This window comes from Selaginella moellendorffii, unplaced genomic scaffold (assembly GCF_000143415.4).
Source record: "Selaginella moellendorffii unplaced genomic scaffold, v1.0 SELMOscaffold_124, whole genome shotgun sequence".
Lineage (NCBI taxonomy): Eukaryota > Viridiplantae > Streptophyta > Lycopodiopsida > Selaginellales > Selaginellaceae > Selaginella > Selaginella moellendorffii.
Window position 1 is genome coordinate 307,307 of NW_003314385.1, and position 22,582 is coordinate 329,888.

General features: G+C 42.1%; 1 protein-coding gene across 1 annotated transcript; it reads left to right on the forward strand.

Annotated features, from left to right (window-relative positions):
- Positions 1–18,387: 18,387 nt before the first annotated feature.
- On the forward strand, positions 18,388–19,767 carry LOC9644483 (pentatricopeptide repeat-containing protein At4g02750). Its single transcript, XM_024665609.1, has one exon. It carries the CDS (start codon positions 18,388–18,390, stop codon positions 19,765–19,767), a length of 1,380 nt encoding a protein of 459 aa, XP_024521377.1.
- Positions 19,768–22,582: the final 2,815 nt, after the last annotated feature.

Below are 22,582 nucleotides of genomic sequence, written 5' to 3' on the forward strand. Positions count from 1 at the left end.
ATCTGTGAAAATCCATCTTGTACCTATCCAGATTTTACATAGAGGGAGAACAGGGGAAAGGTATATTTAGCCTGCAAGCATATCTATTACATTTTTATATAGGAACTAAACTAAGATCCTAAGATCAACCATCACATCCACTAGGCAAGCCTTACAGTTGCAGAGCTTGAGAAGTGTTTTTAGATTGCTTTTAGTGTTTGGATCTATATTTATATTTGTATTTTATTGGTTGAATTTACTTGGAAATATAGATTAAATCAAAATTTGAAAAATGAAAAGATGTTGGTTCGGGACAAACCAATGTTTTTCTTGTGTTTGAGAAGCTGTGAGCTCAGCTTATGAGCTCGAAACCTACCCGGGCTTGCCCAAACTCAAAAATCAATAGATGGACAAAATCAAAGTCATAAACAATGATATTTTAGAGACTTAAGTATCAGTGATTAAATCTTATATTAGAACACAAAAGTATGCTAAGTAAGTGATTATCTGATAAACTAGTATTATAGTATAATAACCACCAAGATCATTATTGTTTGGAAAACATAGGATGCACTATCCAACAAAATTCAATAACAAGTGTATCATCAAGAAAACTCAATGATAACATATAACTATCAAAGAATTTAGATAGCATGCAAAACAACTTACAAAAAACTAAAAGAACACAAAGTATCATTAACTGGCAAGCACAATGTTCGTGAATGTATCACCCGAAGGAAATAACATCCTAATCTATCAGAACTACCTCAAGCAATAATCAACAGAACAAAAGGAATGTTGCAAAATCAACAAACACTCATTCATACCAACACCAAGAAGCAGAACCTAAACCCTCTATGTGCCACATGTTATATGCCACGTGTCACATGCCACATGTCTATAGGACAATGGTGTGGAACCCGAGGTTCAGGGCCTTGGGCCACTAAACAAAGGAACGGTGCCAAACCCCCAAACATGGAGCTAAGGAGTGATGGAACCGGTCCACAGAGTAACTCCCGAGCATACAGCCCAAGGAGTGAAGGGATAGGGGCACAGAGCAACTTGGAATAATCCTAGAGTATCCAACATCCCAATGCCAGGATTAACACACAAAACGGAGCCAAATGGAGTTTGGCACTATTTCAGCATACCGGTGGCCTAACATGAGAACATGGGTACTTCACCAGATAGCATGGAATGGAACTTGGGTTTAGACACAAGTCGGACACAGAACAAGGACAGGCATGCAAGTGGGAGGTAGACTATGCCCAACCTACCCACTATCCCTACTATACATTTGGAACCCCCCATAAGCCCCCTTATAAAACACATGCTTTGGGCTTTCACCCCAAGCCTCCTTTAGTATTAGGAGTTAGTCTTTGGGACAAGCTTGAAATTTACTAAATATGGAATGGTGCTAGAATGTGAATTTGGACACGGGACAAACACCATTGTGTTCAGGCCAATTTCTACATTCCATAGATATGCCAAATGAGCAAATCTAGACACTTTCTATAAATAGCATTTGGGACTGGAATGAGAGTAACACAAAAGGAATGATAGCGAGGGTGTTTGGCAGACACGATAAGCTATCATCTAGTGATATTGAGGGACCAAGCTCAATATCACGGGGGTTCTTGATACTAGCAAGTGCAAGCTAATGACACAAGTTTCTCAAACCAGGCCGAGTATTCTCAGCAAAAAACACATAGGGTTCTTACCTTATGTTTATCCAATTTAAGTACAGGGTCATTGACTAGTTTATCAACTAGCTCAAGTGGGAAACTAATAATGGATCTAGCAATACTGACCTCTTGCCGTCGTGGCAGTAAAGAAAGAGTGTCCGTAAGGACTGGCCGACAGGTAACTTTTGATACCCGAAGTCACATTTGCGACATTAGGTTTTTGAGGAGTTGCCCATTGAGGTGTTGGAAAAGGTTATAGCATTCACTTGCTATGGCTTGTCGGGTGATCCATTAGCACTTGGAGTAGATTGTTGGATAGAGAAAATGTGTAGTTAGGGCATTAACATCACTAACACTTATGTTAGTGGAAGTGGTATTGTTATTTTGAGTGATGAGGAATTTTCTTTGGACTTTGATTTTCCATATCATTTTTCTTGTTAGTGTTTTGGCTTCACATTGGATCTTGAAGGTGGTTGAAGAAGAGTGTTAGTGCAATATGGATATCCAAAGATGTGCTCTTTGTGATCAAACATTGGATGTTCATTTTGCATTTTGCGGATGTCGCTATTGGATATCAGAAATATGGGCAATGTTCGATGCTTAGACATATTATTGGGTTATGAGAATTTGTGTTGAGGTGAATCTATGTGAAGTTGTTAGTAGAAAGAAGTTGGTTGAGTCTTGAAAGTTTGCATTCCTAAACTGAGAGTTATTCTTTCTCTAAGATGGAAAATTTTCCATAAATTTTCTTAGGCTTTTCCAATGGTTGATCTGTTGATCATTTTGTTCGAAAACCAATCCATTTTCGAAAGCTAATACAAACTAGTGAAAGGGTTGAAGTTGACTTCGTTTGGCTTAAACTTTAGTAAGTAGTTTGTATAATGCAACCCAAAAGGGATGCTAACCTTTGGGGTTAACGCAATTAAGTTGGATAGAGTCCGAAATTAGTGTAGAAAAGTGGTCATTGTGCTTTTCTAGAAAAATGACTCTTGTGCCTTTCTTATATAGCATTGTGCTTGGTGGTAGGTTACACCTTGCATTTCGTTAGACTGTATGAGAAGTGAGCTCTCACTGATCTTGATTTGGTATTGGTAGCTTTGCACCTTGGTTGAGGATATGGATGTCTAACTTAGTTGTTTGCTGTTGAAATGTTGGTACCCATACTATAACTTTGTCTATGAGGAGGTTGTGTACCGATATGAGTCCATCTCATGGTTTACACTTTAGTTTTGACTAGGTGTTGATCATGCATAGCTAGCCTCTTCAAGGCATGCTCAGAACTATTGGCTAAACACATTAGTGAGCTTATTATAGTTGAGTTGGATTCGAGTGCTCATTTAGTTCGTGCTTGTCCATGAGCTAATATCTCGTATCTGGGGTATTACATTCATATTGGACAAATATATGACTTGATGACATGAGTTTAGTGTTTCTTGTGGAACTCATTGGTGGCAATCTATATCCAAGCTCATCAGCTCGACCAAGCAAAAGCCACTTTTGACAAACTTCCCCAGCGAGATTAGTCTCGGGTTACAGGTTACGCTCAAACAGGAAAACTCCAAACAGCGGCACAATGGTTCCGTCAAATGCCGTAGTGGAACGTTGTCTCATGGAACACTCTCATCACCGGCCATGCCAAGCATGGTGTCGAGTTGATTGCATTGAATCTCCTCTCGAGCATGAGCCTGGAAGGAGTAATACCAGACTCAACCACATTTAGCAGCCTTTTGGCTGTCTACAGCCACAAAGGGATGCTGGCTGCCTGCCGAGAAATCTTTGGACTCATGCTCCAAGACCATTGGGTCGATCCGAGCTTACAGCAGTTTTGTGGTGTGGTGGATGCCTTGGGCCAGAGTGGCAAGTTGAGCGAGGCTGAGGAGCTTGTGTCTGCTATGCCTTATTTGCCAAACCGTGTGGTATGCACTCGGTGCATGTAACATCCATAGTGATGTGACTCGTGGTGAGAGAATGGCAAGCTGCACAGTGGATGTTGCTCCAAGCTCAGGTACCTCCTACATGCTTTTGTCCAATATGTCCTCTTGATAATAATTTAAAAATGTTTCTGTATTATTCTTGAATTCTTAGGCTATTATATATTATATGCTTGCAAACCTGGAAAAAATATTTTTATGTATTTTTATTACTAGTAAAATTATAAAAGTAGAGAAAAAAGATACTAGAATAATTAATAACATATAAAAGGAAAGAGATATTTTAGTATTTTGAAGGCTAATAGTTTAAATTGACTTATGCTATTTTTCAATGTGGCAATTAAAATTCATATTAAATATTTAATACAAATTTCAACAAAATGATTTTGAATCCCATGCAGGTTTGAATTTGGGATTACTACTAAACGTTTTTTGATATGCATAATATAAAACTAAATTACAACATTTTGCATGACTAAATATGCATCTTGATAACAATTATAGTAATTACATTGAGTATTTGTAGCCCAAACAACAATTTTATTATATGAATATAAAACTAAGTTCCCATCTTCTTGTAATTTTAAAATACAATTATTTCCCTTAATTAAAGTTTCTGGAGACCATAAATGTTTATCCTCTTTATATACACCTAAGTTGCAATCAAAACTCAAATATAAATATACTTTTCTATTTTCTGAGACTAAAAATTGTGTTGATAATAAGTATTGATGAGACATATATGTATAACCACTTATTAAAAAACTTGAGAAAATGTTGCATTTAGTATGTTTCACTAAAACTTGTTGCCCTATTTGATGTTTCCTATTATAGTTTCTAATAAAATAATAAATAATAAATCTTTCAGTAGTTATAACGATAAATGAGGCAGCAAAATTATATATATCATCAGTAGACTCATCTAAAATATTTTCTAATAAATATCTTACAGTAAAGCCTAGAGTTCCTCTTCCTCTATAATGCTCAACACCACAAATGTCTCCAATTGTATCTAGAAGAAAAACACCAAATCCAATATATGTTTGTCTTCTATTTATATGTGTAGTTGTTACATACCCATGAAAATTTTGACTTTGTGGAATTAAATCATTTGGTATTTTACCAATTGCATTTCTAATCCCTTGTAAAATAACATTTATAGTGTCTTCACCTAGTACATCAATTTATCCAGTTTCAATATCAATACTTTCAGAAATTGCAATTATTAGAATAATTAGTAGAATATTTTTATACATTACATAAAAATTAAGAGAAATAAATAAACTCCTTTTACTCTTTAAAACTTTATAAAATAAATGTAAACATTGTCACACATACATAAAGGTAATATATATATATATATATATATATATATATATATATGTATGTATTTAGCCTCATTTATATTTAAACTTCAACTTCTTTCTTTTTGAACATCTAATGTTAAATTGTTTTTATATTTTTACTATATATATTTTATTATATATTTTACAATATATTTTATTATGCAAATTGCACTCTTATTTATTGACAAATGTAATAAATATTTTTTTATTATTTAACTTTTATTATCAATTCCAGTGCATAAATTAACTTCTTGTATTAGAATTAAGCATGTTTAATAGTGTAGGACACGTGGTTTTTGCCTTTTATCCTATGATGACTTACTATAGGATAACCACGGAAGTAGAACTTAAACCCTCCATGTGCCACATGTCACATATAACATGCCAAATGCTATGTGCCCAAAGGACAATGGTGTGGAACTCAAGTTTCAGAGCCTTGGGCTACTGAATGAAGGAACGGTGCCAAACTCCCAAATATGGAACCAAGGAGCAAAGGCATTGGAGCATGGAACAACTTTTGAGTGTACAACCCAAGGAGCAAAGGGACAAGAGTACGAAATGACTTGGAACAGTCCTAAAGCATTTAGCATCCCAATGCTAGGACTAACATGCAAAACATAGTTAAATGGAGTTTGGCATTATTTTAGTGTAAATAACTAATTTTTCCATTCTACTTTAATCACTTAACCACACCTCTGACCACTTGGAGGAGTCTCACTCACAACCTCCATATATCCTATTTCGGACTTGGGCTTGCTAGCCTCGAGAATAGCATCCCCACCACTCAACCTTTGCACTTGGTCTAAGTGCTCTACGTGTCCGATCCCTTGACCGACACCCCCAAGGTACCACCAACATATCGACCCGTTACGCTAAGGCCATGCCTATTCACCTTGGTCACACCGGTGGCTTAACACCACCTACATCACCTGTCTCTCAAAGACTAAGTCATTCGTCCATGAGTGATCATCCTAGATCCACTCCTTAGCATCCTTAGGATGCCCACAGACATGAGGAATAGCCTTCCCCAATATCTCTTTTCCGGTCCCCACTAAGTCCCTTCCTGTCCATGGCCATGTTCGCCAACATTACCCCTGGATCGAGGCCCACAGGCTCGACATCTAAGTCCCACTGTCCTTTGGGACTTCCTCACCATATGACCGTATCCTTGGTCACTGCACTAGAGGATTGCTCCTTTTCCTTTTCACCGTCTGGGACTTTGGGACAACATTTCGGAACACTGTGGCTTTACGCGAGCCTCATGGGTACTCTTCCCACCTTCTGCTTTTGGGTGCTCTAGCCATGGGCTTAGAGCGAGGTTCTGTTGAGCCACATTAGGTATCCAAGTAGGTAGTGCCACCCACACTTGGACTGGGAGCATTGGCCAGTCGATCTACCGGGGGAACTAGAGCCAGCTCTTGAACACTTCACCAAGCTACCTCGCTTGTCAGTCCATGTTCACTCTAGTCTTGGACTTCCTAGTGGGCAGCTCATCACCCAACACTAAGTATAGCCTTCTTGGGCCAAACTAGCCTTTCCTAGCCAAATTGGCTCCACTGCAGTCCTCCCCCTTACTATACTTTTGGAGCTCACCAAAGCCCCCAGGGTCTGGGAGACGAACGCTTTGGGATTTCACCCTCTCAGACTCGAACTCAGACTCGGACTCGGACTTGGACTTGGACTTGGGCTAAGGCTCGGTCTCGGTCCTGATCTCGGTCTCGGTCTCGGTCTCGGTCCCGGTCTCGGGTCCTTCTCGGACTCCATCTCGGATTCCATCTCGGGTCCATCTCAGACTCCATCTCAGACTCCGTCTTAGTCCATCTCAGACTCCATCTCGGACTCCATCTTGGGTCCATCTCGGACTCCATCTCGGGTCCATCTTGGACTCCATCTTGGACTCCATCTCAGATCCCTCTCAGACTCCATCTCGGACTTTGTCTCGGTCCATCCTAGACTCCATCTCGGACTCCGTCTTGGTCCATCTCGGACTCCATCTCGAACTCTGTCTCGGTCCATCTTGGACTCCATCTCGGACACTTCCACGTGTCATGTGTTGGTCTTTTTGGGTCCCTTTTTGGAGCCTCGCTTATTGCTTGCTTCGTGCTTGTTCCTCGAGCACTTTGTTGGGAGTTCCACTCTTGCTCTCAACCTTTCAAGTCAGAGCTTTCAGTCCAAATGTGTTAAGTTCGTTTGGCTTTTGCTTCGGCCACTACCACATGGCACCCTTTCGGCTCCACTTTGAGGCCTAGGGATTTTGTGTCTCACAACTCCACCACCCATAGACAAAGTTTGATGTCCTCATCGAATGGTAAGCCATTTTTATAAAGTAACACCAACATATATTACCCTTTCCATCCTTAGCATTTAGCTAATATTCGTCAATGGTATGACACCGAAGGCTCACCATGCCTTCTCCGTCCTCTAAGGCGTATAGCCTCTCGGATATAGAGACTCGATCGACCACCTATGGTGGTTCTTTCCCTTTCATTGGTTTAGTTCTTGCTAAACCTGTTAGAGGTGCCTCCTCTATTTCAATCCCACTACTCACTCATGAGTAGCCTTAGTTCCCATTGATATAAACTTGCACTCTAGAACTTTTAAATTTGACTTGTTAGAGTCAATTTCCTAAGTGTCTCCGACACCTTGCATTGCACATATCATGCAACTCCCCTTCCCCATCTTTGGAAGTTCTCTATTTGAGGGCACCATCATCTTCTTTCCCATTTTGATGTGACCTTTAGCACTAAGTTCCAGTTATCCTAATTTGTGCTAGGGCTATCTATATCCCTATCATTTGGCTACTTTACCGTTTCGTGCCTTGGAGCTTCCACTTTTGCCAAATCGGAGCAATTGGGGATCCATCCTTAGAAACACATTGCCTTTCTCACAGTTCGTTAGCATTTAACATATTAGCATTCTTGGCCTAACTTTGCGTTTTGGATTTTTTCCCACGATTCTCATGGCTTTTTTCTTAGCCTTTATTCTTTTGCTCCTATCCTTGATTGTTGCACTTAGCAATATCGAATCGCTACCTCCATTCTTGAGGCATCCTTTCGGTTCCATAGTAAAGACTTTGTTTTGCTAAGTCTAGAGGGTGTTCACCTTTAGTAAGTCTTTTTAGCATTTTCTGCTGTGGGCTCTATCCCTAGCCCAACTTTGTGACCCTCCCATGGGTCTCTTATAGAGATTACTTTCTTCGGACTCATTATGCCATTGCATTGCCATAGATCATTTCCATTAGGTGTTCCTCCCACTTGGTCACTTTGACCAAGCCACACCATCATCAATAGTTCAATTCAACACTTTGAACTAGGAACCTTACTCGTTAACCTTACAAGGACCTTATCCTTATTTTTAGCCATAAGATCACCTAGTGATCTAACTTTGGCACCTTAACAGGTTTGCCAATAAGTACTAAGTCCTTTAGACCTTTAAGTTGTTGACCATGACCCCGGGGGCATCCCCCACACTTGGCGGTGCACCCAAGCCAGCCCTTCTGGCTAAGGGTCCATAGCAACTGAGACTGGGTGTCCCCATCTCATTCACCACGTCCTTGGTGCTATTTGCACCAAAGTGTTTAAGTTAGATATGTTGAGCCACATTAAGTAATCTAACTGTGCATCATGATTTCGAGGCATCCCTCGCTTGGCGGTGTGCCCAAACCAGTCTCCTCACTGAGAGTCCATGACCATCAAAAAATGAGTGTCCTCATATTCCAAACCATCACCACGCCCTAATGATTTTGGACTCGAACCCAAGCACTAGAGGGTCGGGACTCAAACCCAACCTCCGTATATGCATTTACGGATGGCATCACACAGAATGCCTGGCGTGACTCCCCACGCCGGTGCACCAACTTATACTTAAAGTGCGTTATAGATCACAGCTTAGGAACTTAGTTCCTCCGCACTGCCAAGTCCTCTCGCTTAACAAGTCTGTGATCATGCATGGACTCCTCTATGCTCAGCCTTATGGGCCATCCCTTTTAAAGTTAGCACCTTCAATTAGGGGATTTGTTCCTTTGACTTGTCAATCTCACGTAGCAAGTCATCTGGCCACCGTAACATAGTTCATGGAAGTGTAAAAGTCCTTAACCATCGACTTTTGTTCAAAGCCCTCTCTTTGAACACTCGGGAACTACTTCCCCAACCTTGATAGCTTCGGCTTATAGCTAGCTTCAAGACCACGCTTCTATTGCACCACTCTGATTTCGCGTGCTCTAAGAACCATTTACACTTGGCTTTCTAAGTACTTATCTACCTAGAATTGTCTTCGGGAACTGTCAAGGAACTCTGTTCCTTAGCTTGTTAAAGCTTCTTCTTTGCAAGCTTCTTACTCACCATATGGTCCAACATGGATAATTCCACATTTTAGACTCTTCATAGCACCGCAGTTGCTAGTAACAACATCCTCAAGCACCCTCTTGATTCTCCACTCCCAACTTGCATAACCACTGTTGGTTATGCCCTTCGATTTTTATGGTTCAGTTCCATCCCAATACTACTTGCCTTTTGGCCCCATATGTTTCCTTTGGTTATTCTTCTCCAGACTAGGAGGATAGCTTTGCACATTTCGAATTCCATGGTGAAATGGCTATAAAAGACATAGTTTCATAGATGACCATGTTGTTTACCATGCCTTAGCAAGTATTCATAGGGATGAACTTACCCAATAGTTTAGGGAGTGGTTCCTTAATCTGGGCATGCTCACTTTATAATCCCACACACTGGGATTACCATTGTTACTTATGGGCCTCCATATGCTCATCACTAGCCTTGCCAAAATCCCATTTTTGGCTTTGTCTAAATTGGGTAGACGGATTCCTCTTGTCTCTACAACTTTGGACGTTTGGATGGCACCTCCTATCCATCATTCGCTAGGGACTTAGTCCCTTGGGCTTTATCTAATGCCCTTGCAACATCAAACACCACTGCCTGGTGTTTTAAAGTGTTTGGGTGTCTCAATGATAGTCTTCTTTGGCAATGAGCATTCCCTTTACAACATTGACTTACTATATCACAACATAAGCAGCTTCTCCCCCATAAAGGTATATTTAACTTCCTTATCCTAATAATAAATCTTAAGTAGTTACCTTCTACTAGTTTAATCAATTATTTTGCACCTTTTACTTAGTTGTCTCATAGTTGTTAAGTTCTACAACTCATTACCACACCTCCATCATTATCTGGGTCACCACACTCCAACCACATGCCTTCCAGCTTAGGGCATGCCATTCCCATTTCCATTAGGATTCCTTTGAGCAGGGGTTCCCATAAACCCACCAACTTGACCTCAAGGCAACACGCCTTGGCACATTCGGTATTTCCACACCATCAGCTCCATGAGCCTACTTCTATGACACTTTTTACTTGTGTCTAAGTCTTTGCCAAAGACCAATATGGTTGTCTCTTATGCCAACTATTAGTTAGCATTACACCATAGTGTTCACACACAACTTTATGCCAAAGTTGCTTTCTTTTTGGGGAACATCTTTCCCACGACTTTAGCATGGCACATTTTGCCTTTGATGAAATACCCTCTATTCTCATACTTGGATCCTATGATCCCCCCCATCCTTCGTGGGGTACAACACACCTCAGTTCAAATGCTTCCATCAATTCTTTATGATTATTCCTTGACTCTATTTGAGTCATCTAGCTTTTTGGACTTTGTCATCCGACGACCCATGAGGTCCTACCTTTGAGATGCCTGCTCACTGGAATACAACTTCTTGTATTTAGGTCCTACTCACAAAGACCATCTTTGCAAGTGTTACTTCGACATTTAATTTGTTCTATTGGGGCAACCTTTTGCCCCTTAGGAACACTTGTTCATGAGATGAGAATACCAACTCATCCTTTGAGTACACTCTTAATTCTTTGGGTTGTTCCAACATTTATTAGAGGTAGCCCTAGCTACCATTTCAAGGACTTGTGTCCTCTTTTGTATTTGACCGCCCACAATCATCAATTTTGGTCTCATATTTATGAGCACTAGCCCCAACTATATGAGGGTAATCTTGTGACTCCTTTATTGTTTTGGAGTCTGCATCTTTCCTGTGATCCCAATTGTAATTATTTACCGCAACTACATCAGCCAGTTTGCTAAGTCAAATGCTCATCTGGATCACATCCTCAACTTTCTGAGGAAACCCTTATATTGTTCCCCATATCCCAATGTTGTTCCCTTATTGGCCCTTTTCCATCCACCACAATGCGCACAAGTTCACACATGAACTTGAGTGGAGAGCCATGTCTTCCCAACTTGCTACTCCTCAAGGATAGACCCACTCCTAGGACCTTTCAATGCCAACACTAGTAGTGATATACTTGAGCACCAATAAAAGTTAAACTAAGGAACAACTCCAATACCAAGTTGTAAGTGACTAATTTTTCCATTCTACTTTAGTCACTTAACCACCCTCCAACCACTTGGAGGAGTCTCACTCACAACCTCCATATATCTTATTTCGGACATGGGCTTGCTAGCCCCGAGAATGGCATCCCCACCACTCAACCTTTGCACTTGGTCCAAGTGCTCTACGTGTCCGATCCCCTGACCGACACCCCCAAGGTACCATCAACATATCAATCTGTTATGCTAAAGCCATGCCTATTCACCTTGGTCACACCGGTGGCTTAACACCACCTACATCACCTATCTCTCAAAGACTGAGTCATCCGTCCATGAGTGATCATCCTAGATCCACTCCTTAGCATCCTTAGGATGCCCACAGACATGAGGAATAGCCTTCCCCAATATCTCTTTTCCGGTCCCCACTAAGTCCCTTCCTGTCCATGGCCATATTCGCCAACATTACCCCTGGATCGAGGCCCACAGGCTCGACATCTAAGTCCCACTGTCCTTTGGGACTTCCTCACCATATGACCGTATCCTTGGTCACTGCACTAGAGGATTGCTCCTCTTCCTTTTCACCGTTTAGGACTTTGGGACAACATTTCGGAACACCATGGCTTTATGTGAGCCTCATGGGTACTCTTCCCACCTTCTGCTTTTGGGTGCTCTAGCCATGGGCTTAGAGCGAGGTTCTGTTGAGCCACATTAGGTATCCAAGTAGGTAGTGCCACCCACACTTGGACTGGGAGCATTGGCCAGTCGATCTACCGGGGGAACTAGAGCCAGCTCTTGAACACTTCACCAAGCTACCTCACTTGTCAGTCCATGTTCACTCTAGTCTTGGACTTCCTAGTGGGTAACTCATCACCCAACACTGGATATAGCCTTCTTGGGCCAAACTAGCCTTTCTTGGCCAAATTGGCTCCACTGCAGTCCTCCCCCTTACTATACTTTTGGAGCTCACCAAAGCCCCCAGGGTCTGGGAGACGAACGCTTTGGGCTTTCACCCTCTCAGACTCGAACTCAGACTCAGACTCGGACTTGGACTTGGATTTGGGCTCAGGCTCGGTCTCGGTCAGTCGATCTACCGGGGGAACTAGAGCCGGCTCTTGAACACTTCACCAAGCTACCCCGCTTGTCAGTCCATGTTCACTCTAGTCTTGGACTTCCTAGTGGGTAGCTCATCACCCAACACTGGGTACAGCCTTCCTCAGCAAAACTAGCCTTTCTTGGCCAAACTAGCTCCACTGCAGTCCTCTCCCTTACTATACTTTTGGAGCTCACCAAACCCCCAGGGTCTGGGAGACGAATGCTTTGGGCTTTCACCCTCTCAGACTCGAACTCGGACTCAGACTCAGACTTGGGCTCGGGCTCGATCTCGGTCCTGATCTCGGTCTTGGTCTTGGTCTCGGTCCCGGTCTCGGTCTCAACCTCGGACTCCATCTCGGACTCCATCTCAGTCCATCTCGGACTCCATCTCGGTCCATCTCGGACTCCATTTTGGAGGACTCCATCTTGGGTCCATCTTGGACTCCATCTCGAACTCTATCTTGGACTCCATCTCGGATCCCTCTTGGACTCCATCTTGGACTCTGTCTCGGTCCATCTCGGACTCCATCTCGGACTGTGTCTCGGTCCATCTCGGACTCCATCTCAAACTTTGTCTCAGTCCATCTCGGACTCCATCTCAGACACTTCCACGTGTCATGTGTTGGTCCTTTTGGGTCCCTTTTTGGAGCCTCGCTTATTGCTCACTTCATGCTTATTCCTCGAGCACTTTGTTGGGAGTTCCACTCTCACTCTCAACCTTTCAAGTTGGAGCTTTCAGTTTAAACGTGTTTTATTCGTTTGGCTTTTTCTTCGGCCATTACCACATGGCACCCTTTCGGCTCCACTTTGGGGCTTAGGGATTTTGTGTCTCACATTCAGCATATGGGTGGCCTAACGCGAGGATATGGGTACTCCACCAACTAGCATGGTATGGAACTTGGGCTTAAACCTAACAAGGACAAGTATGCAAACAAAAGGTAGACTCTGCCTCAGGTTAGTTAGCCATGCCCAACCTACTGTAAGGAACCGACTCCCCGAGATGTCGTAGGCTAAAGGATCCCCAAAAGCTTGACCGAAGTGACAAAGAGTTCATCGGATGGGACCAAGTCGAGGATCGAGTCCAAGACCGACTCTAGGACCGAGTTCGAGATAGAGTCCGGAATCGAGTCCGAGACCGACTCGGGGACCGAGTTCGAGACCGAGTTCGAGACGGAGTCCGAGATCCGAAATCGGGTCCAAGACCGAGTCCGAGGTCGAGTCCGAGGTCGGGTCCGAGATCGGGTCCGAGATCGAGTCCGTGATCGAGTCCGAACCCGAATCCGAAGTCGGATCCGAAATCGGGTCCGAGATCGAGCCAGAGACTAAGTCCAAATACTAATACGGGTCAAGGGGTGAAAGCCCAAAGCGTGCGTCTCCCAGGGGGGGGGGGGGGCTGCAGGGGGTTCCAAAAGTATAGTAGGGATAGTGAGGTCCAGGAACCAGTTTTGAAGGGACTCTCCAGTTGGGCTTCCAAACTGACTTGAGGTTGGGACTGGGACCGAGGGGCCTTGGGTGGGAGTGAGCATGGACTTGGCTGGTGCCGGAGGGGCCATCCAAGGAAGTGCTCAAGAGAAGCTCCCACTCCCGAAAGGGAAACCGATTGCGGTGCTCCCGGCTCATGTGGAGTGGTGCCCCACTTGAGTACCATGCGGCTCATTGGTCCTCGCCCTTCCTAGGGGCTTGGGCCTTCCTTCGGGATGGAAGTGGGGGGCGAGAGGTACCCATACCAGGCCGCTAGGCCACGGTGTTTCGCCCCGGCGTCCCAAAGCAAGTGTTGCACTCAAGACTTGGGATTTAGAGGGTCCCATGATCAAGTCTTGTGGTACCAAGGGATGTTAGGAACCTGGAAGCTTGGTGTGCTTGGCTGCTTGTGCTTGCGGGGAGTGTAGCCGAACCTTAAGTCCAGTCTAACCCGGGGAGGGGGATTGGGAGTGATTCGGGAATCCATGGAAGGATGGCTAACACTCCGTTGCTCGTGCAGTGAGTAGCTGAAACCAAGTAGGAGCTGGTACCATAGGCGAGAACCTTGGCGAGGGAACTTAGCAAAAGCCAAGGCAGTGTTGGACGGATAGGCGAGGTAAGCTGGCAAAGTGGAAAGGAAAAATTTGTGGCTTACACCTACCTATTATCCCTACTATACATTTGGAACCCCCCAAAGCTCCCCCCCCCCTTGAGGAACATATGTTTTGAGCTTTCACCCCAAGCCTCCTTTAATATCAAGAGTTAATCTCTGGGACAAGCTCAAAACTTACTAAATATGGAATGTCCCTAGATTGCGATTTAGACATGAGATGAACACCATAGTGTTCAGGTCAATTTCTACATTCTGTAGATATGCCAAATGAGCAAATTTAAAGACTTTCTATAAATAACATTTGGGACCGAAATAAGAGTAACACAAAGGGCATGATAGCGAAGGTGTTTGGCAAACATAGTAAGTTATCATTTAGGGAATATTGAGGGACCAATCTCAATATCGCAGGGGTTTTTGATACTAGCAAGTGCAAGCCAAAAACTCAAGTTTCTCAAACCAGGCCGAGTATGCTCAGCAAGAAACACATAGGGTTCCTACCTTATGTTTATCCAATTTGAGTGTATGGTCATTGACCAGTTTCTCAACTAGCTCAAGTGGGAAATTGATAACAGGTCCAGCAATACCGATCTCTTGCCGTCGTGGCAGTAAGGAAAGAATATCCAAAAAGAAGAGTTGATAGGTAACTTTCGATACCCGAAGTCATATTTGCAACACTCTCCCCCCCTTAGGGAAGATTGACGTCCTCGTCAATGCATACTCAAGTCTAGACCACTGCTAAGGAAACAACTCCAAAAAAAGTTCACGGTGATCATACTATGTGAGAAATGCATCAACTTAAATGAGTTAGGGGTGACCTTTGTGTCTAATGCGGATGCGCTACCAACTCAGACACCTTCCTGCCATCGCCGACAAGAAAATACTAACGGAGTTAGCCATTCTTGCTACTCTAGGTGTCACCCAACTTACAAAAGTGTGATACGCCCCTGCTCGCAAGGACATAAAGAGAGAAGCCAGAGGCCCCAACCCTCCTGAGAAAAGAAACCAAGCCCATCGGTAAAGTTTAGATAGACTATTGTAAATAGGCAGTTAGAGTTGTTTACACGGTTACACCCTTTTCAAACGACAAAAAGAACATTGACAGAGAGGCGGGTGATGTGACTAGTCGACAGTAGCTACCCCATGACTAAAGATTTCACCATGCATACGAAGTGCCGAAGCCAATCTGCTTATACTTGCCCAAACTCAAATATTAATAGATGGACAATATCAAAGTCATAAACATTGATAACTTAGAGACTTAATTATTAGTGATTAAATCTTAGATTAGAACACAAAATTATTCTAAGTAAGTTATCAACCGATAAACCAGTATGATAGTATAGAAACCACCAAGATCATCATTTTTGGAAACATAAAATTGACAATCCAACAAAATTCAATAGCAAGTATACCATCAATAACACTTGATGATAAAACTTAACTATCAAAGGTTTTAGATAGCATGCTAAACAACTTACGTAGGATAACTCAAAGAACACAAAGTTTCATCGACTAGCAAGAAAATGCTTGCGAATGTATCACTCAAAGGAAATAACATCCAAATCTATTAGAACTAACTTGAGCAACAATCAACAGAACAAAATGAATGCGGTAAAACCAACAAACACCCATTCATGTCAACTATCACAAAAGTCAATTTGAATAAATCCTAGTCAACAATATGAACGAACTAAAGTTGTTTAAGGAAGCGTTAGCAATATTCTACCGATATCTTAAACCCAAGAGACCAATCCACACATTTGGGCGCAAAGGCTTTGCAATCATTTCTTGGGTATGGATTTTGGTTACCTTTTTGTACTAGAGTAATGAGCTTTCGCTTGGCTCATAAGTTGGATTGAGATGTTCCGTTTGCACAAGTTTACGCTTGAGCTCGTGAATGAGGCACATTAGCAACTCAAGATTACACTTTGAGTTAGCAGGAATAATATTAGCCTATTGGTGGTTCCATGAGTTGTTCCTTGTACAATGGAATAAAGTAAACTTCCCTGGGTTTGCTATGAGTGGCAAATATGCTAGTCCGTAGTTGTTTAGCACGGCACTAGTGGATCCTTCCTAGGCAAGATTATAAATGGATCAATCAAGACAATAGGGATTAGTCTATTAGTTCAAGTAGTCATTGTTGTGCTCTTTCATAAACTTTTTTTGGATTAGACTAAAGGCAGTGCGAAAGCAAGTTTGAGGTTTAGTCAAAGATGAGACCGAAAAGAGAGTCATTAGGGATGAAAAATCAAACATGTAAATCATCTTTTCTTTTGGAGAAATGGTGTTAACTCATTGTTTGTGTTCACATTATGCAATCAAGAGTCCCTATCTTGATGCATGTTGGAAATAATGGTCTTGCAAGTGGTGAGTCGTGGGATGGATAGTAGTGAAGCACTGTACTATTTTGTCTAGGCTTGTTAGACTTGGGTTGCAATGCTCAATTCTTTTTCAGGGAACCTTGCTATTGCTCTTTGAGTAACTTGGTGTTGGATTAGTTTTGAGTTTGGTCGGAAAGAGAGTGGCATAAGCTTATTCGTGTTGTGAACAAAAGTTAGTGGTGTTAGGTGTTGTAAATTTCTATTGGTGGAGTGTGGCATTTATGTTGCATTTTGTTGAATAGAGTTGGCATTTAATATTCACATAAATTTTTGTAGTAGTGACATGGGCGTTGCTTGTAGTGTTGCTCGATTGATGACCAAGTCATTATGATATTATATCATATCCATATGATAATGAGCAATGTGTTTACGAAGTTGCTTGGGTAAACGATGATCAACCCCAAAGTGGTTGATGGAGAAGCTAGTCTACTTGCATATAGTAGCATTATAGTAGCTTCGACTGGATTCTCAATAATTATCTGTTATACTAAGCATAAATTGATACCTTGGATCTTGAAGGTGGTTGAAGAAGAGTATTGGTGCAATGTGGATATCTAAAGATATAGTCTTCGTGATCAAACCTTGAATGTTCATTTTTGCATCTTGTGGATATTGGGTTGGAAGTTGAAAGTATAGACAAAGATATTCGAGGCTTAAGCATACTATGGGATGTACTATGGGATGTCCAAGTTGGCCTCGTTGGATATCACTCTGGAACTCCAGGCAAGCTTGTCTATGCGACACTATCTGCCACGTTTGACAGGCTCGCAATCAGTTCCTTAGTGTAGCTCAGCTCTCCAGATGTTGCAATGATATCTACCATGAAACCATAGAGCTCATAGCTTGGACTCAAGCCATGGTCCTCCACCATCGCCACAAAGTGCTCGTGAGCCTCTGCCACCTTTCCACCATAGCTGCAAGCAGTGAGAACCGCAAATGTAGTGAGCTTGTCAGACTTGATGTATGAGCTGGACGAAATGAATCTTCCATTAGACCATTCTGGGCATACACCTGTTATCGAATGAAAAATGTACCTTGCGTCGCTGACCTTGCCAACCTCTGCATAAGCCAGGGTTGGTCCCGTCCGATCGGCTTTCAGGATATGTCAACCTAAAAAGTTGCCACTCTTTTTTGGCTTCACAGAATGTTATGCCCGTGAAATGGCGCAACGAAGTACCTCTCGCGAGCCGTGAGATCATGTGGGATCAATCACGACCTTGCGGAGGGCAAGCGCGTCCACGCAAGAATTCTCAAAGGAAGCCACAGCAAAAACAGGTATCTCACCAATCTCCTCATCGAGATGTATGGGAAATGTGGCAGCCTCGAAGACACACAATTGGTGCTCGACTCCATCGACAACCCAAATGCTTCTCCTACACGCTCATGATCCAGGTGTATGCCCACAGCGGCCACGCCCGGTTCATGTGCCAGGTGCGATTCTTGCTGGATCGAATGCCTGAGGCCGACGCTGTCACAGCCAACATCATGATCAAGGGATACATATGACTGGGCGATCTTGGCAGCGCCCAAGAGATCTTTTACCGGATGGATCACAAGACGCTAGCAACCTCGAGCCTCATGATCGCGGCATATGCCCAATCTGGGCATCTATACAAATCCTGGAACTTGTTCTTACGAATGGAAAGCCGGGACTTTCTTATCTGGACGGCACTTGTGACTGCGTGTGCTGATATTGGTAACCTCGACGAAGCTCTTCGAGTCCTTCATCAGATGCCGAACTGGGATGTGGCTCCCTGGACTGTTGTTCTTCCAGCATTTGCCCGGATTGGGGATTATGATTCTGCTAGAAGACTATTTGATAGTATGCCGTACACAGATAGGATCTCTCAAAATGCAATGCTCAATGTGTATGGACAAGATAATAGGACTCATGAATTGAAACAGCTCTTCCGCAACATGCCCGAGTGGGATATCATAAGCTGGACTTCTATGATGGCTGCAAATGCCACACAAGGTAATGTGGACGATGCGCGAGGCTTGTTTGACAGGATCCTGCAGCGGAACACTGTGGCATGGAACACCATGATCCAGGCTTACGCCGAGAAGAATAACCTCCATGAGGCTCTCTCGATGTTCATGGCGATGGAGCAGCCGGATGTCATCTCCTGGACGCACCTTACTGCTGTCTTCTCTGAAAATGGATTCCTTGATCAAGCAAAGTTCATGTTTGACAGGATCCCTCTGCGAGATATGGTCTCTTTCAATGGAATGCTTGCGGCTCTCCTCAAGAACGATTGTCTTGATGATGCCAAGGCAATGTTTAATGAGATCCCGGAGAGAAACCTGGCATCCTGGAATCTCTTGATCGGTGGGTTCTCGGACCAAGGAGAGCTTGACGCCGTGAAGCATTCGCTGGAGATAATCCCGCAGCGAGACTTCATCTCGTGGAACTCATTGGTGGCAGTCTATGTCCAAGCTCATCAGCTCGACCAAGCAAAAGCCGCTTTTGACGAACTTCCCCAGCGAGATTGGTCGTCATGGAATCTCTTAGTCTCGGGTTACGCTCAAACAGGAAAACTCCAAACAGCGGCACAATGGTTCGGTCGAATGCCGCAGTGGAACGTTGTCTCATGGAACGCTCTCATCGCCGGCCATGCCAAGCATGGCGTCGAGTCGATTGCATTGAATCTCCTCTCAAGCATGAGCCTGGAAGGAGTAATACCAGACTCAACCACATTTAGCAGCCTTTTGGCCGTCTACAGCCACAAAGGGAGCCGAGAAATCTTTGGACTCATGGTCCAAGACCACTGGATCGATCCGAGCTTACAGCAGTTTTGCGGTGTGGTGGACGCCTTGGGCCGGAGTGGCAAGCTGAGTGAGGCTGAGGAGCTTGCGTCTGCCATGCCTTATTTGCCAAACTGTGCGGTATGCAATGCACTGCGTGTAACATCCATAGCGATGTGACTCGCAGTGAGAGAATGGCAAGCTGCGCAGTGGATGTTGCTCCAAGCTCAGGTACCTCCTACGTGCTCTTGTCCAATATGTCCTCTTGATAATAATTTAAAAATGTTTCTGTATTATTCTTGAATTCTTAGGCTACTATATATTATATGCTTGCAAACCTGGAAAAAATATTTTTATGTATTTTTATTACTAGTAAAATTATAAAAGTAGAGAAAAAAGATACTGGAATAATTAATAACATATAAAAGGAAAGAGATATTTTAGTATTTTGAAGGCTAATAGTTTAAATTGACTTATGCTATTTTTCAATGTGGCAATTAAAAGTAATATTAAATATTTAATACAAATTTCAACAAAATGATTTTGAATCCCATGCAGGTTTGAATTTGGGATTACTACTAAACGTTTTTTGATATGCATAATATAAAACTAAATTACAATCATTTTGCATGACTAAATATGCATCTTGATAACAATTATAGTAATTACATTGAGTATTTGTAGCCCAAACAACAATTTTATTATATGAATATAAAACTAAGTTCCCATCTTCTTGTAATCTTAAAATACAATTATTTCCCTTAATTAAAGTTTCTGGAGACCATAAATGTTTATCCTCTTTATATACACCTAAGTTGCAATCAAAACTCAAATATAAATATACTTTTCTATTTTCTGAGACTAAAAATTGTGTTGATAATAAGTATTGATGAGACATATCAGTATAACCACTTATTAAAAAACTTGAGAAAATGTTGCATTTAGTATGTTTCACTAAAACTTGTTGCCCTCTTTGATGTTGCCTATTATAGTTTCTAATAAAATAATAAATAATAAATCTTTCAGTAGTTATAACAATAAATGAGGCAGCAAAATTATATATATCATCAGTAGACTCATCTAAAATATTTTCTAATAAATATCTTACAGTAAAGCCTAGAGTTCCTCTTCCTCTATAATGCTCAACACCACAAATGTCTCCAATTGTATCTAAAAGAAAAACACCAAATCCAATATATGTTTGTCTTCTATTTATATCTGTAGCTGTTATATGCCCATGAAAACTTTGACTTTGTGGAATTAAATCATTTGGTATTTTACCAATTGCATTTCTAATCCCTTGTAAAATAGCATTTATAGTGTCTTCACCTAGTACATCACTTTCTCCAGTTTCAATATCAATACTTTCAGAAATTGCAATTATTAGAATAATAAATAGAATATTTTTATACATTACATACAAATTAAGAGAAATAAATAAACTCCTTTTACTCTTTAAAACTTTATAAAATAAATGTAAACATTGTCACACATACATAGAGGTAATATTTATATATATATATGTATTTAGCCTCATTTATTTTTAAACTTCAACTTCTTTCTTTCTGAACATCTAATGTTAAATTTTTTTTATCTTTTTACTGTTTTTTAAGCAATATATTTTATTATGCAAATTGCACTCTTATTTATTGACAAATGTAATAAATATTTTTTATTATTTAACTTTTATTATCAATTCCAGTGCATAAATTAACTTCTTGTATTAGAATTAAGCATGTTTAATAGTGTAGGACATGTGGTTTTTACCTTTTATCCTATGGTGACTTACTATAGGATAACCACGGAAGTAGAACCTAAACCCTCCATGTGCCACGTGTCACATGTGACATGCTAAATGCCACGTGTCCAAAGGACAATGGTGTGGAACTCAAGTTTCAGAGCCTTGGGCCACTGAATGAAGGAACAGTGCCAAACTCCCAAACATGGAACCAAGGAGCAAAGGCACTGGAGCATGAAATAACTTTTGAGTGTACAGCCCAAGGAGCGAAGGGACAGGAGCATGGAGTGACTTGGAACAGTCCTAGAGCATTTAGCATCCCAATGCCAGGACTAACATGCAAAACAAAGTTAAATAGAGTTTGGCACTATTTCAGTATATCGATGGCCTAACGTGAAGATATGGGTATTCCACCAACTAGCATTGTGTAGCGCATGTGATCATGGGATGAGATTTGGATATATTGTCACACTAGATCTTTGGAACTTTGGGGGATAAATGGGGATAAAATAGCCACTAAGGGCTCTCTCATCAAGCAATTGCCCCTTTTCCAGTTGACTTAAGGGGAGAGAAATAAGGTGCGTTATAGTTGGTATCAGAGCAAATGGCACGGGTTCAATTCCTATTGATTAGTGGCTACTTAAAAATATAATATACCCTTGAGCAAGGTATATTCCTACCCCTAAATTTGAAATTGTATGTATTAGGCATCCATGTGTACGTCCTTCCTCTTGTGTGGAGTATCCACCGTGGGATTGCGGTACGGGTGGATGACTAGTTGCCTCACATGGAATAACTGGTTTACACAATAGAAGGATTGATAGATTTAGTGCGGAAATGGAGGTGTTGTTTCTTTTTGGCTCAGTAGAGATTGTTAGTCAGTGCACCTTATCTCTCTCCCCTTAAGCTAACTGGAAAAGGCTTCAGAGATGTCAATGTCCTCATTGACTATTGGAACCTGGGCTTAAAACAAGCATGCAAACAAAAGGTAAACTATGCAGAACAAGGACAAGTATGCAAACAAAAGGTAGACTATGCAAAACAAGGACAAGCATGCAAACAAAAGGTAGACTATGTAGAACAAGGACAAGTATGCAAAGAAAAGGTAAACTATACCTCAGGTTAGTCAACTATACTTGATTTACCTATTATCCCTACTATACATTTGGAACCCCCCAAAGCTCCCCCCCCCTCCCCCCCCCTCCCCCCCCCTGCCCCCCCCCCCCCTTGAGGAACATACGCTTTGGGCTTTCACCC